The sequence below is a fragment of the Penaeus monodon genome, chromosome 38, assembly GCF_015228065.2.
Source record: "Penaeus monodon isolate SGIC_2016 chromosome 38, NSTDA_Pmon_1, whole genome shotgun sequence".
Taxonomy (NCBI): Eukaryota; Metazoa; Arthropoda; class Malacostraca; order Decapoda; family Penaeidae; genus Penaeus; species Penaeus monodon.
The window spans coordinates 18,843,536-18,858,535 of NC_051423.1; the positions used below are offsets into that span (position 1 = coordinate 18,843,536).

At 42.0% G+C, this 15,000-nt stretch overlaps 1 protein-coding gene across 1 annotated transcript in view; it reads right to left on the reverse strand.

Moving 5' to 3' along the window:
* Positions 1-15,000, reverse strand: part of LOC119596856 (pecanex-like protein 1) — a 24,616-nt gene that overhangs the window by 945 nt on the left and 8,671 nt on the right. Inside the window, exons 3-19 of the mRNA XM_037946200.1 lie at positions 14,774-14,916; positions 14,217-14,345; positions 13,342-13,478; positions 12,923-13,100; positions 12,562-12,728; positions 12,169-12,413; positions 10,414-11,806; positions 6,595-9,430; positions 6,193-6,381; positions 5,475-5,668; positions 5,014-5,320; positions 4,332-4,522; positions 2,860-3,011; positions 2,307-2,660; positions 1,827-1,933; positions 970-1,691; positions 1-551 (exon numbers count right to left, since the gene is read on the reverse strand). The exon at positions 1-551 is cut by the window's left edge and continues 945 nt beyond it. Coding sequence (XP_037802128.1) covers positions 270-551; positions 970-1,691; positions 1,827-1,933; positions 2,307-2,660; positions 2,860-3,011; positions 4,332-4,522; positions 5,014-5,320; positions 5,475-5,668; positions 6,193-6,381; positions 6,595-9,430; positions 10,414-11,806; positions 12,169-12,413; positions 12,562-12,728; positions 12,923-13,100; positions 13,342-13,478; positions 14,217-14,345; positions 14,774-14,916 — 7,726 coding nt within the window. The 3' untranslated portion in view covers positions 1-269. The remainder of the gene's footprint in view (positions 552-969; positions 1,692-1,826; positions 1,934-2,306; positions 2,661-2,859; positions 3,012-4,331; positions 4,523-5,013; positions 5,321-5,474; positions 5,669-6,192; positions 6,382-6,594; positions 9,431-10,413; positions 11,807-12,168; positions 12,414-12,561; positions 12,729-12,922; positions 13,101-13,341; positions 13,479-14,216; positions 14,346-14,773; positions 14,917-15,000) is intronic.

Below are 15,000 nucleotides of genomic sequence, written 5' to 3' on the forward strand. Positions count from 1 at the left end.
ATGACCTACTACTCTCAGTAACATTAAATGCACTAGGACTGAACTGAACACCTTAGCAAAAGTCACTCCTTTTCTCTTCAGATGGCCTGGTTTTCTTCGCTTCTACCATCGACTGCCTTGTCCCTTGGCCAGTTCATATCTCTGGCCAGCCTACATTGTCAGCCAGCCCATGCCTCCGGTTGGCCCGCACCTTCGGCCTATGCCATCAATCAGCCCACACCTCTAGATCATACCTCTGACTAGCCCATACCTCCAGCCATTCAGCCACACTAAACCTCGGCACCAAGATCCTGCACGGCGCTCTGGGCCACCGGAACAAACTTGTCCTCAATCTGGACGAGGAGGATGACGCGATCCACATGCGAACGAAGGCGGGGGTCTGGGTGGTGTGGGGTCCAAGTATGCACCACTGATCCTTCCATACCCTCGATGGGCACCCAGTGACCCCAGAAGCTCCGCCCACCACGCTTCCTCATACTTTCATCCGGCCAGACCACGTCAATGCGTCGGCCCAGGTTTAAGGTGTCATAGACTTGGTTTGCATCTATTATCTAGAGGGGGAACAAGGGGGTTAGTTAGCTGAAATGTATGATAGAGCTCTAGATGATGATGACTGATGACAATGATAATGATCAGGATAATAAAAATGAGGAGGTTGGTGACTATAACAACAATAAAACAGCATTACTAATAGTAATATGCTTTCAAGGAAATTACGAGCATTTGAAACGGATTGTAAAATTCCATAAAGCAAAAAAACATAACTTCCATAATCCCTTACCATCTAAATAAATTTGTATAAATTTTATATATAAAAAGTACAGAAAAACAAAGTTATGATAAACCTACAACAAGCATTCCATCTTTACTCATCAACAGAATTTAAACCAAATTCATACCAAAAAACACAGAAAAGTCTTAGAAAGGAGAAGAAAAAGAGTAATGAAAACAAATGAAAATAATCCTTACCCTCACTCTTTGCACGTGCTTGTCTGGGGGCGGCGTGGTAAACTTCTCTTCGCTTTCTTCATGCAGTGTGGTACATTCTTCCCTTAAGCTCGAGGCATCCCAGCCCGTGTCTCTCAAATGCACCTCTCTCGCTGTTACCACAGAGGGCATTGGAGGAACTTCTCGGGCAGGAGTGGACAAGGACGAGGTGGGTGTGCTGCGACTGCTGGCAGATATCCCTGCACGCACCCTCTTTTCCCCTCCTACAAGCGAGCCTTCTCTACCACTGTGGAGAGAAATGTCCCTGCCACTGTGCAAGGACCCCTCTCTCCCGCTGTGGAGTGACCCTTCCCGCCCGCTGTGTATGGAGCCGGCATCTCTCCCACTGTGGAGGGACACGTCACGTGCACTCCAGTCCCTATCCTTGCTACTGGCTGATCCCTCACTCAGTCCGTCTCTGTCTCTTGGATCCAACCTGGAGAGCCCAGCTGTGGTGTCAGAGAGAAGGCCAGCTAGACTTGCCAGGGTGGATGTTGACTGCTTGTTCGTTGGGCCAACAATCGATGACACAGTGGAAACGATAGATCCCCGGTTGGCATGCAGAGAGCCCCTTGAGAGAGACCCTCCCCGCCCAAGACTCCCATGGCCAAGGCTGCCTGTGGCTGTGACCAGGCTCAGGCCCCCAACCTGTGAGCCGTCCTGACTGCCTCCAGATCCAAGGCTTGGGGGAACTGTTGTAAGCACTGAAACATTGTAACACCATTAACTATAGTCTCGTTACTATGAAAGACCATCCAAAAAAATATACAAGATAACCAATGGAAGTCTCTAACAAATCTCTACCTGATAAAAATTACATTACTTCATATAAATATTACCTTGGTGAAGTGGAATGGTATTGTGATGAGGATCAGCTACCCGCCCACATTCATTGTTCAAACCTGAGCTGCCACTGGAACACCCTTCACCACAACGCTGCCGCACCCTGGCAAAAGGAGAGGAACTTCATATCTTAGTCAGCAGATGCTTTTCCAAAAAAGAAAGGCATCATGAAGAAGGTTCTTTAATTCACAGAAGGTGAAATGAGTCTAACCTTCAAAAGTATAATACAAAATTCCTTATACTGAATGGACATGTCGTAACAAGACACAAGGATGCTTATTCAAGCTGAACAAATACACAAACTGATTTCTCTTGCAAACTAGAAAATTTGTTCCAAATCTGCTTTACTTTTTAACTAAGGCAATAGATTTATAACACTAAAATAAAGCTTTCTTTCAACTTCCAAGAGATAAACAAATGGGAAAAAAAACACTAAACCCTTCAAACCTAGAGCAGCAAAAGCACCTTATTCTCACCTCTTCCATATGCCAATAATTGTCTCCTTTATAAGCGTCAAGCTAATTGGCCCCCCACAGATGGCCTTCAGCTGGTCATTTGTGTCGGCGTAAGATGTGGTGAGAGGGGACACGTAGATCGGGTAGCCAATAGGCTGGTCACATGAGGAGTTTATGATGTTGCGGAGGGCTTGCTTGGCGTTCTGGATGGAGCCTCTCTCGGGGTTCCTGTTCCGTAGGTACACAAGCTCCTGCTGCTGCCCAGCCCACAGCCCCCGCACACACTCTCGGTTCACTTTGATCACACGGAAGGACAGGTGCCGTTTGTTGAGCATTATGATTTTGTATTCGTCGGCACCATCGTCCATCACATGTCTGGAGGATTCAGGAATGATTTTAAAGTCATTAATAAGGGAAAAAAGAAATTTAAGACAGGTCTTTACCTTGCCTTCCTTTCACATGCACACATACACAGGATAAACCACAAATGATCTTACACAATCTATCAATACATGAATAGACAGCCAGGTAGACAAACAGACTTATTACCTTACAACATATCACACTCACTCACCTGAGGGCTAACAAGGAAGGCTTTCCAGAGAGGACAGCATTGCGCCAGGTGGGGTCTCCCTCGTGAGAGATGACTAGCTGGGCCTCGTGCTCAAGGATGGCATTATAGAGAGACTCGTGGTTGTCGTACTCGTCAGGAAGCATGAAGTGATCCTGCCCACAATGAGACAAAATGCATCATTGAAGAAAATTAGATAAATAAGAACTATCACTTATTTTGAAGTATTTCTATAACCACCACTTTATTTTATCTATTTATTTATTTTTTTCAGAACCACACACAGACTTTTCTATGTATACTATATTTCCCACATAGTACGTCTACCTGGTATATAAATAACTAACTTTCACTGAGATAGATCCTCAGAAAAGAGTAATTTAATGTACTGACGGTAGCGACAATCATTAAAAAAATAAAAAAAAATAATAAAAAAAAATAAAATAAAAAATAAAATAATTATAAAAAAGTAAACCATCATTCCACAATAAATTTGTAGAACCTGAATTAATGCAATTCTTTTTAAACCTCATTAAAAAAAAAAAAAAAACTACTGAAATCTAAAAAACATTCTAACTGCACTTAACCCCTCGCCGCCAGGTAACAGAAATCCAAGCATGATTTCTGGCAACGGCCAGACACTGAGTGCGGGAGTCCGCTACATCACGCAGAACAATCCCACTCTGAATGCTCTGGCACATCGACGCACATACAGGCTTACCCCGCAGACCAAGCGGTTTGTTATGATACTGGTACATGTGACCCGGCAGTGATGGGTTAAAACAGTTGATTTTTCAACAAAAGACCTACTTCATTGAATATCATCACATAATAATAACCTTTCATAACTCTGTTAGAGCAGTGGTTCTGAACCCAATGACTAATGTGTTTCTGTAGTGTTCCTTGTAGTTTCTTTTTGTGTTTTGTTGCATTAGGATGGCTTCACAAGTGCTCAGCCACATAGGAGTCTCTAGCGGTTGGGCCTAGTGACCATGCATGATTTCCCCTTTCCTTGAATTGTGGGAAAATGCGTTTTTCTTTCTAGTACTATTAATATTTACATTATTCTTATTGATAGTATGCTAAGTAAATTGTTTTTAAAATATTAATAACAATAAAACAATACAAATGAAGCTTTCAAAAAATCAAGGAAAAGGGTAAATAGATGATATAGGTCAGACTATTAACTCACTCCTTGGTGACTAAGCACTTGTAGAGTCATCTGTGTAAAAACAATAGATGAACTTTCATTACAGTGGGCATCCATAACGATTAACCTGAGGGAGCCTCAGTAATTTCCAAGAGGAGACCAAGCTCATTTGAACACATCTTCAGTATCAATGTCTCTAGAGTGAAATCCAAACAACGCAGTTGAAGTAAACCAGTTCCAGATACTTTTGAACTTTATGAAAAAAAAAGTAAGGAGAAAACAAAATTAAATATACATATATTTTAAAAATGCAAATATACATTACCTGGTGAAGCTTGAGACTCATCCTCACTCCCGGAGCAACAACACGCCTCAGTAGCTCCATGTCCGTGAACACCCACTCGTCTCTCATGGACGTGATGCGGAAGTCCCCCTTGAAGAGTGCATGGAGGCCGTGGAGGAAGAAATCCACACTTGACATTGCGTTGTGAGATGCTGCGCCCAGGGCACGTCTTCCTGCAGGTTGGCATGGATTTTTTTTTCTCCGTTATCAGGTATCGTAAGCTCTTATATAGGATTATTAACTTCTGCTCCACCTGAATTTCCTAAAAAGTACCCTTTGGCTTCCAATAGACCATAAAATGCAAATTTTTAAAACTTAAAATATACTCATTTTCACATTTATATCTCTGTAGCTTTATACCTTAATTTTACCTGAATATTTGCCACACTTGCCTAAGTACATTACACATGCCCCTCCCCCCCCCACTATAATTCCACACACAAGTACATGTATGTCATTCTTTCTCTTACAAGAGGAAATTATTTATGCATATAAATTTGTTACATCTTTATCTTATCAACCTACCTTATATCTAATCCCAAGGAAGACTAAAAACCCTCCTTTATATCACTCAACAAAAATGAAAATTTAAAAAATGCTCAATGAACACCTCTGCCTTTTAAAAAAATCAATCTCCAGTCAACACAACAAACTTTCGAGTTACCTAACAAGCTGAGAGCCAGACAGAGTGAGATGAGATGTGACTCCCTCCCACTCTCGATGGCATCCTGGCCATTGCCTCCGCCTCTCCTGGTGACGCAATAGACAATCCACTCATGGTAGACATTGCAGAAGCTGGTTCGGGTTATACCAGATTCTTTGAAATCATAATCTTCATCTATGTTGAGGTTGAAGATGGGATCCAGGTCCACAAATTTCTTATCTCGGGTGTGTGAGAGCGAGGCATTAATTTCAGCATTTTCTAACCATTCTTTTAGCTTTGGGGACCTTACTACATAGAAGATGATACTCTGCAAAGACAGAGGTAGGTTACTAATTATTCTTAATATATTTTCACTAAACTTATTAACAACAAAAAGAAAAGCAATTCACATTGAACACAGGCCATCTACTTCATTTCAAACAAGCTATGACAAAGACAAACCAGTAAAAAAATTCACACACCTTCACATAGTACGTAATGAGAATCTTCCGCAGCTCAAATATCTGGAGCATGGAGGCGGCAGAGTTGTCTGAGATGGAATAACCCTCCAGAACGTACTTTGTGGCTGTGACCTCCCAAGCCAGCCATCGCTGGTTGAAGGCTGCATTGGCACTGAGCAGGTGGGGCAAGTGGCCAGGTTCACAACAGCAGCAGCCTGCAAATACCCATGTACAGATTATACCTAATACTAATGCATATAACATATAAAAGAAGACGAAGAAGAAAAAAGAAAAAGAAGAAGAAGAAGAAGAAGAAGAAGAAAGAAAGACAAAGAAAATAAAACACATCAACAAAGTCATTTAGCCTGTGTCTTCTGGCAAGGCCCCATAAAGCTGTAATAATGCAAATACATCTGAGATCATATTTCCTTAAATTACAAACCAAGATTTCCATTCAAACTTTACATTTATTAGTTCTGTGAAGCAAGCCTACATCATGTATGAAGACTGATTTCACAGAGTAGTCATGGTTTCTCTATTTTGTTTACTTTGTTATATAATATCTATACTGACACTGACAAATGACATGTTTTCTACTAATTAAATTATATCTTTTCTCAATTACTATGAACACTATATGTATGATATCCAGTAACATTCCAGCACAGTTATATAAAACAAAGCCAATGCATGGCATTACTAGTAAACATAATAGTGATAATCAAATCCCATATGTTACCTGCATCCTCCTCAACACCCTCTGAGATAGCTTCAACTTCTCGCTGCTGACAATAAGTCCCACGGAACTCCAGCCCACGCATTTGGAATGTCACAAGACCATTGCCGAGCTCAATGATGTGCACAAGGCAATTGAGATAGTCTGAGGCAAGAACAAAGCAGTCTCCCTGGCTGGCTGCTCCCCATCGACCTAAAAGGTATTCAAGCTTTGTTTAGTAAATAACATATGAATAAAATGTAATGTATTTTGAGACTTTCTGATAGATTAAATCTAAAAATCTTTTGACAACAATTTAGAAGTAAATCATAATTGTCAGTTATTATTATCTATTGTTTAAAATTTTCTTGCCTTACTCAAAAAGAAATATACAACTAAAAACATGAATGAATAAAAATCACAAACCCATCTGGAGGTCTCCACAGAGGGAGTGCTGTAGTGATCTCGTCAGATGTTCGTAGAATATGGAGTTGAGGTTGTTGTCGTCTGAGCCTGGATTCCTCTCCAAGTGAGAAGAGAGCCTGGTGTTGGAGTGGTCGACACGCTTTGTGTTGTAGTCGCGCTCCCAAAACTTGATAGGGCGGATGTAGGAGGTGATGAAGATGGCCGAGCCCAAGATTGGATTGAGCGGAGTGGACAGGATAGCAGAGACAGCAGCTTGTACAAAGAGCATAGCAGAATGGGGGACACTGAATGGCTGGGCAAATGCGTGAAAAGCTGATCCCCAAGTTATCTGCCATGGGGCTATGTATGTTACAATGAATTTCATTTTCAGCAGGAATTCATACACTCTGGAAAAAATTATCCCCATAATGAAATAATCCACTAAAAAGGTCTGGGATTTGTCCTTAAAATCACATTCAAAGAAAAGTTTGGCAAAAGCCAGGATGAGGTATTGAGACTCCGGCTGGGAATACACACTGCGCAGACACTTGACACCACAGATCACTGTCATTAGCGTTCCAATGTTGAGCCCATGGTTTTTTATCAACGTTGGCGCATCTTTGGTTAAGGCACAGAGAAAAAGTACTGGATAAACAATATTTTTTTCTATAATACACAACCATACATACACTTTTTCAAACCACATAATTTTGGCAGCATCATAAACTTCAAATTGACTGTACTCATGCGTTCTACAAACTGGATGTGCCACACATAGCCACGGCAGCTGTTTTCTTAACTGCGGTATTATGTAATGGTTCAGGAAGCCAAACACGGTAGCAAATATCCAAAGAGCAGTTATTAGATCTGGGCTTTTCCCATCTAAGAGCACTTTGAACACTGTACTGGAGTGTATGGCGAACACCCCCACAGCTATCACCGTACACATGATAGCATCATGGACCAGGCAAGCATGCACTGTGTTGCGCAACTTTTCCGGTAGTGGATCCGTCAGTTCATCTGCTTCCTGGGGAGGCTGGGGGTTGTTGGTCCCAGCTTCCCTGCGCAATTCTTCAGGCCACATGTGCTGCTGGATGAGACGCCAAAGGGTGGTGGGGTCCGAGGCAGATCGGCTCAGGTGGTAGCTGAAGGCAACTGCTAGGCCGCAAAATATGGAGTAGAGAATGTGCTGGGTCTGGGCTTCGGGCTCCCGGAGGCCACCATAGGCAAATCCAAAGAGGAAGAGCACAGTGAGGATGGAACGCCCTACGCAATACAGAGCTGAGGTAAGGCTTGTGGTAGCGTTCCCACCAAAGACATGAATATCTGTCTGTTCTAGAATGTACATGAGGAAAGTATTAACCTGAGGCAAAAGCCCAAGACTAAATATAAGTGGGAAGAACAATATAAACAGCAACAAGAAATCTCTACACTGATGCATCTCCCTGTTAGTAAATTCAATGCCATAGAGGCTGAAAGAGAGCCAGTTGCTATGACTATCTAGGTACAATTGTATGAGAAGTATGATACTACAGCAAAGGATGAAGTACACAGGTCTACTGTAGAGAATAACACGGTTGTAACCATGGGTGGGGGAGGCTGCATCTGGCTGTACACTCTTGAACAATGAGTACTGACAACTTGCCATGACAAAACAAAATATAAATACCCTCAATTCCTGATAAAACTCTTTATAAAGAATTATACATCCTAAAACGCTAACCATTATAGCAAGGAGTATACAGATTGAATTTTCTAGAACTGTAATATTCCTGTCCAATAATGCTAACAGGAAAAGTCTGTCAAACTTGATCTTCACAGACTTCTTCCCACAAATCTTAAATTTATAGTACTGTATTGTTTGAGGTGCAGTAACTGGGAACTTGAGTTTGTTGGCTGAGAGACCACGGTCCAAGTCCATATCAAGTCCACTAGGCCAGCTTATATTCCCAAGAGCCTCAGAGGTGATGATGGAACCTGCTGCAGTGCCCGGACGGTTGCTAGAGCGTCTTCGCTCAAAGAAAGCGTTTGTAAAGAGCTGGAGAGGGTTATGAGGAGCTCCTATGCTTAGTAACTGTAAGTGGTGTCGTGTTTCCGAAGACAAAAGGGGTAGATCTCGCCCCCCCCTTGGCCCTACTGTTACACGTGGCAATGGATCTGGTTCACTCGGCCCTTCCTGATTACTTCTGTCTTGGTCTCTTGAAGTTGTCCCACTTGCAGAGACTGGCGGTGAGATGGAGCCTCTCCGTCCCGCGCTCGAGGAGACTGGTACTACAGCTGAACTCGTCGTTGGATCGGAGATGGATGCTACGGCAGGAGGAGCTTTACAGATCTCTGGCCAGGCAGACGGTAGCGAGGCAGGGGGGAAGTGGTTATCGAGAATGACTGTTAGCCCTGAGCAGAGAGACATTGAAGAACTGCTAAGTGAAAGGTCCCCTCTCGTTAGTCCCGGGGCATTCTGACCATTGCTGCTGCTCTGGCTGGGTCCCTGAAGATTGTTGCTTGTCCGCCTCAACAATTTATTCAAGACCTTGTGGTCGCTCACAGGCACTACACTCGATGCTGTACTAACACCCCGATCATTGAATGTGTACGTGAACCAGTTCCCCCGCTCGTCCTGGAAGCAGTGGACGGCTCCATCACTGGTATCTTCATGAGAGGAAGCCAGGTGAGTGCCAGGGGAGGAGAGTGAGGAGAGGGCTGAGAGAGGGGGCCCTCCTTCCCCTACAGAGGAGTCCATGGAAAAGGAGGACGTGGTACCCCCCCCATCCAAGCGCTTTTCAAGGGGAGTCCTGTGTGGAACACTCTCCTCGTCACTGTCGCCTCCCCCTGATGATGCAAGGAAGGGGCTAGGTCTCTGCAAAGGCAAGTTGGAGAAGTGTAAATGCATGAAGGACTCACTTTGCTAAAACCTAAAAAGAAATTACATTTATATTTTGCTGAAACCATTAAAAAAAATCACATACTCACTCTAACATAAAAAAGATTTTATATATATATAATATATTATATTATATAATATATATTATATATATATATATATATATATATATATATATATATATATATATATATATATATATATATATATATATATATATATATATATATATATATATATATATATATTATATATAATATATATATATATATAAATATACATAATATAATATATAATATAATATAAATATAATATTATTATATATATATATATATATAATATTATATATATATATATATATATATATATAGAGAGACTAAATATATAATATAAATATAGATATATATATATATAGATATAAAATATATATATATAATATATATACTATACGTATATATACGTATATGTACGTATATTACGTATATGATATGTACGTATAGTACGTATATTCGATATGTACGTATATTACGTATATTACGTATATGTACGTATATTACGTATATATACGTATATATACGTATATATACGTATATATACATATATATATAATACATACATACATACATACATACATACATACATATATATATATATATATATATATATATATATATATATATATATACTGAGGCTGTCTTGAGATAAAATAAAAAATGCATTCATTTGAAATAAAACAAACAAATGCCAACTTAAATTTCAAATTGGAGATCAAAATAATGAAAAACATCACATAAAAAAAATATCTCACAAATCTACTGCAATATAGCACAAGTAGTAAAATCTACACATTCCTCCCATAGCTGTTATCAGATAATTAGTATGGACTCCCTGTTTAGAAACTTATCACGATTTTTTCCCCTCTGAAGCTCTAACTCAGTACAATGGAAAACTTTGCCCACCTGAGAAGAATGGTTTCTGTGACCATCCTTGTAAGCAGGTGACAGGGTGGTGGTGAGGCTAGTGGTGAAGGTGGTGGTGAGGGAGGTGGTCAGTGTGGTTGTGAGCAAAGACGAGAGATCAGATGGGTCACTGGGTGACGTTGGAGGGGAGGCTGCACTGCCAGCCACGTGCCTTCTGCGCCTAACGGCAGGCTTCCTGTACAGGTGAGACTCAACAGGTTTCTCATTTACCTTGACAGCCTGGCTGGGCGTGTCAGAGGGTCCAGACCCAAGGAGGGTACTCTGCCCACCTCTGATTGCCTCACTAATGCCTCCCTCTTGCTCTAACCGCTGCTTCAAGACAAACAGTTTCTGAATGTCACACTGCTGTGGGTCATGAAGGGAGCTGTTTACTATGTCCAACAGCCTTCGTACAAGGTCCTCCATGGTTGCAGAGGCTTCCCTGCTCCCCCTCTCACCCCCAGCGTTTGGTTCTACTTCTTCTACGACGACACCCTGTCTCCTCTTCTTGGGGATGGCCCCCTGACTGGCCTGCCCACTCTGGCCAGCAGGCTGTTGCGAGGCCATGGCACATGGTTCAGAGGGACTTTCAGGTGAGGAACGGATGACATTCCAGCTGTCATCTTCACTGTTCTGCGAGGAGTGTCTTCTCTGGTTGCTCCGCTCACTTGGTGCACGGGCAACATCAGCAAACTCTGAATCCGAGTCACTGTGGGAGAAGAGCCAGTCCAGACCCGGACTCGAGGATCTGCTCTCCATGTTATCACCCACCAGAAGTTCCTGCGAGTTTCTCACATTACGTGTCCTGAGCTCATCACAAACTAATGGTGGTTCATCTCCAGCGTGTTGTGGAATGGTTGAGGTTTCTTCCATATCCAGCACCACTTCTTCCCTGCTACTTCTGTGTTGGGTCAGCTCTAGGCCTTCACAGCTTGCATTCTTTTTGGGGCCGCCTCCCTCATCACAGTTGCCATTCCCACTGCACTTAGAGTTAACATTATCACAGTCAAGGTTACCTAGGGACTGTCTATGGAGACTAAACTGATCTGCTACACTGCTCAATGTCTCATCAGAACTGCTGGACATCTTCACAACACTTAGCGTATCAGAACTGCTCTCATCATCTGCGTAAATGTTTTCAAATGTGAGCGTGCACACTTTGAAATTATCTCCTTCCACCTTGGGCTTATCTCGGAACTTGGCAATGGCAGAGCTGCTGCGGAACACGAGAGGCTGGTACGCACGGCCCGAGTTTCGAGGCGTGGGTGCCAGCCTTGTGTTGCCGGAGCGGACCCTGCGCCCCCCCGAACTTTTACCCTCAAGACTCTGATGTCGTGTTAGCAGAGGTGAATGCGATCCTTTGGTTGGACCCTCCTCATCTGTCTCACCCTCACTGCAGAAGAAAATAAAATGGACTTAAAACTTCAAGATTTTCAATGCATTACACTGACAATAGGCATAGAGAAAAATAAAAACAAAAAATTTAAATATTTTTCTCATTTTATCATTTACATATGAAACAAAAAAGTACAACACATTTCTTTTACCTCAAACTCTCTATTGTGACATCCAATAAAGTAATCTCTAAGGGCCACACACATTAAAATCCATTACGCTGTATAGTAATATAACTGGTTGTGCCTATTTCAGTGGACCCAGCCACTACCAAAAGGTCAGTAAACGTATAACTACTGCAATCTTCACAATCCCCAAGCCCAGACCACACCCAACGTGCTTTCACAACACTGGACTCACCTATTCACACTGCAACAGCTTCCAGTATTGTTATCACAGGTATTGCTCCGCTCCTCGATAACGGAAATGTTACCCAGCTCAGAGCCGCAAGTGGGTGCAAGAGATAGTTTTCGACTGTGGTGATGGGGAGGATGTTGGTGGTAGCGGTGGTGGGATTGATGGTGGTGGTGGTGCCGACTGTGGTGGTGACGATGGTGGTGGTGATGCTGTTGATGCCGCCTGCCACTGTCCTCGCCAATAATTACCTGGATTTGCATGGAAATGGGTTACATTTTATTTTTTCTTTCTTACCAAAACCAAATTTTTTCACACATGCACACACATTCAAACACTGACACAGATCATATCATAAGACAAAATATTCTTTTCAAAACCCTATTTTCACATATTCACCTCTAAGCTGACAGGGTGAGATGGAGGTTCAGCTGCAGAAGGAAGTGATGATGGAGATGGTGTGGTGGAGGAGACGGCAGTCACCCCTCCAGAGACCCCCTCCAGCCCCAGGGAGGTACTGCCGTGATGAGCACCCGTCCGGTAATGCACACTGCTGCCCTTGTCCCCTGGAATTATAAACACAAGGTAGAGGAGACACAGTACATACCAAAATCAAGACATACTACCACAATACAAGCACATATAAAATGCAACATCAAAGCACGGAATATGCGATATACAACATACATCCAAACCATTTTAACAAGCTTATGATCACAGAACTACCTACCAATAACCAGCTCTCCATCGTAACCCTCACCTTTGGCACTTTTAGAATAGACAATGTCCACCGAGTGAGCATCACCGAGGGTGGTTGTTGCGATTGAGCCAGCCGAAGCGGCATTTCTTCGGAGACGCTTGTGCCCCCTTGTGTTGTGGGAACTACTGCTACTGACAGTGGGCATGGACGAGTCTTCTCCATCACACCAACCAAAAGACTGGATTAGGAGGAAAAAAAAATATATATATATCTTTTCTTTGGCTTATCTTAAATTTTATTATCTTATGCTCATTTACCTTTGTGACATAATGGGTGAATAATTTTCTTACAAAGATCATTTGCAGAAAAGAAATGGAGGAGGAGGAAGAAAAAAACTCGCTTTTCAAAAAAGCTCCTGTCATCTCTCAACCACAGGCCAAAATCTTGCCATACAATCCCAAAGTGACATCAAAACAAACCTGTGAATGTTTTGATATGGTAGAGTGATTTAGCGTTTCCGTGATCTCAGCAACACTGCCCAGCATGCCCTCCGACACACACAGGCCACGGCTGCTGCTGGATGGCCCTACAACTCCCACGCCACCTCCAACACAACCTGTTAGGGAGAGGAAGTCAGAGGTGAGGATATTTAGAATATGTTCAAATTAGGCTACAAAGAACATTTTGGAGACATATCCTGTCCAAAATAGCACATTCTCTGATGAGCAAAGAGATCATTCTAATTCAATTAACCCATTGGATCCTGATGCTTCACTGCAATCACATGGCCCAAATTACAGGCATTAGGTTTACATGAGTGGCTACTCTGATGGGTGTGCAGCAAACACTCATGTATGATGATAAGGCTTTAGGCCTCCCCTTTGCAATGTTATTTTCTCTTTTCAAGCACAAGTGTTTTTAGCTTTTCCCATTTTCCCATGTCCATATGTCATTTGATTTGCTTCATTCAGATGATAAGACTGTTATTTGTGCTTTTTCTCTTTAATATTGAATTTTCTGTAATACAACCTGTGCTGCCTGTAACAGTGGCCAGGAATAGGATGCCGAGCACGGAAATGGTGTCCTCCCTGGAGTCTGCGATTACTATACACCAAATGAGTCAAATCACCTGCAAGAGCTTTATGCACTTGTAGCAACTCACGGTCACATCATCCAGATTGTGGGGGTTAATATCCTAATATCCCACCCCAAAAAAATAATCACACATACCAATAAAAAGGTATTAAATATTAATACAACAAAAAATTGCTGTCTTAACAATACCTAAAAAAAAGTAAGCTACAGTATCTCTACTATCTTTAAATGAGTCACAAGCAGGGAAGCCACAACTGACCTTTTGACCTCTTCTCTCTTGTGTTTGTGTCCTGAGTTTCGTTAGACGTGCCTGGTAGTGCAGAAGCCTCACACTTCGTTCCTTCTTCACTTCCTGAGCTGTCTTTATGGTGAACATCAGCTTTTAAGTCTGCACAAAACAAAAAAGGATTATTGTAATAAGAAAGAAAGAAAGAAAGACAGAAAAGAGAGAGAGAGAGAGAGAGGAGAAAAGAAACGAAAGAAAGAATGGGAAGTTTTAGGAAAGGGGAAGATTAAGAAAAAATAAAGAACACAGTACTTTTTTGGACACAAACTTTGGAAATTTGGCTTTTCTAAAAAAACGGGTTTACAAGATAAACAGAGCTGGATTACTTGTTTTCTATTACAAATTCTATTTGCAAACATGATGAAAAAGAAGGAAAAGTACAAATACTAATGAGAATATGACATCAAATAATAAAAGATACACATTATATTCTCTTATCTTCAAAGTATAAAAGAAATAGCAATGGTAATGATAACAACAGTAGGCAAGCAGCTATTACGACTCCAATAACAATGCACTATCCTCCTTACCTATTGTTGCCGGAGGTTGACTGGTGTGCGTGCCCGAAGCCTCCATGATGGAGTTACGCGAACTGCACCCGACAGGAGGGGTCTCACTCTCGCCACCCTTGCTGTTCACCACCTGCATCTCAATGGCCTCAAAGGAACTGCTGCTGTGGTCCGAAGAGAGAAGGATGAGCACACAATTCTTCGGCCCCTAATACCACACTATTCTTATAATACAAGCATCCATACAT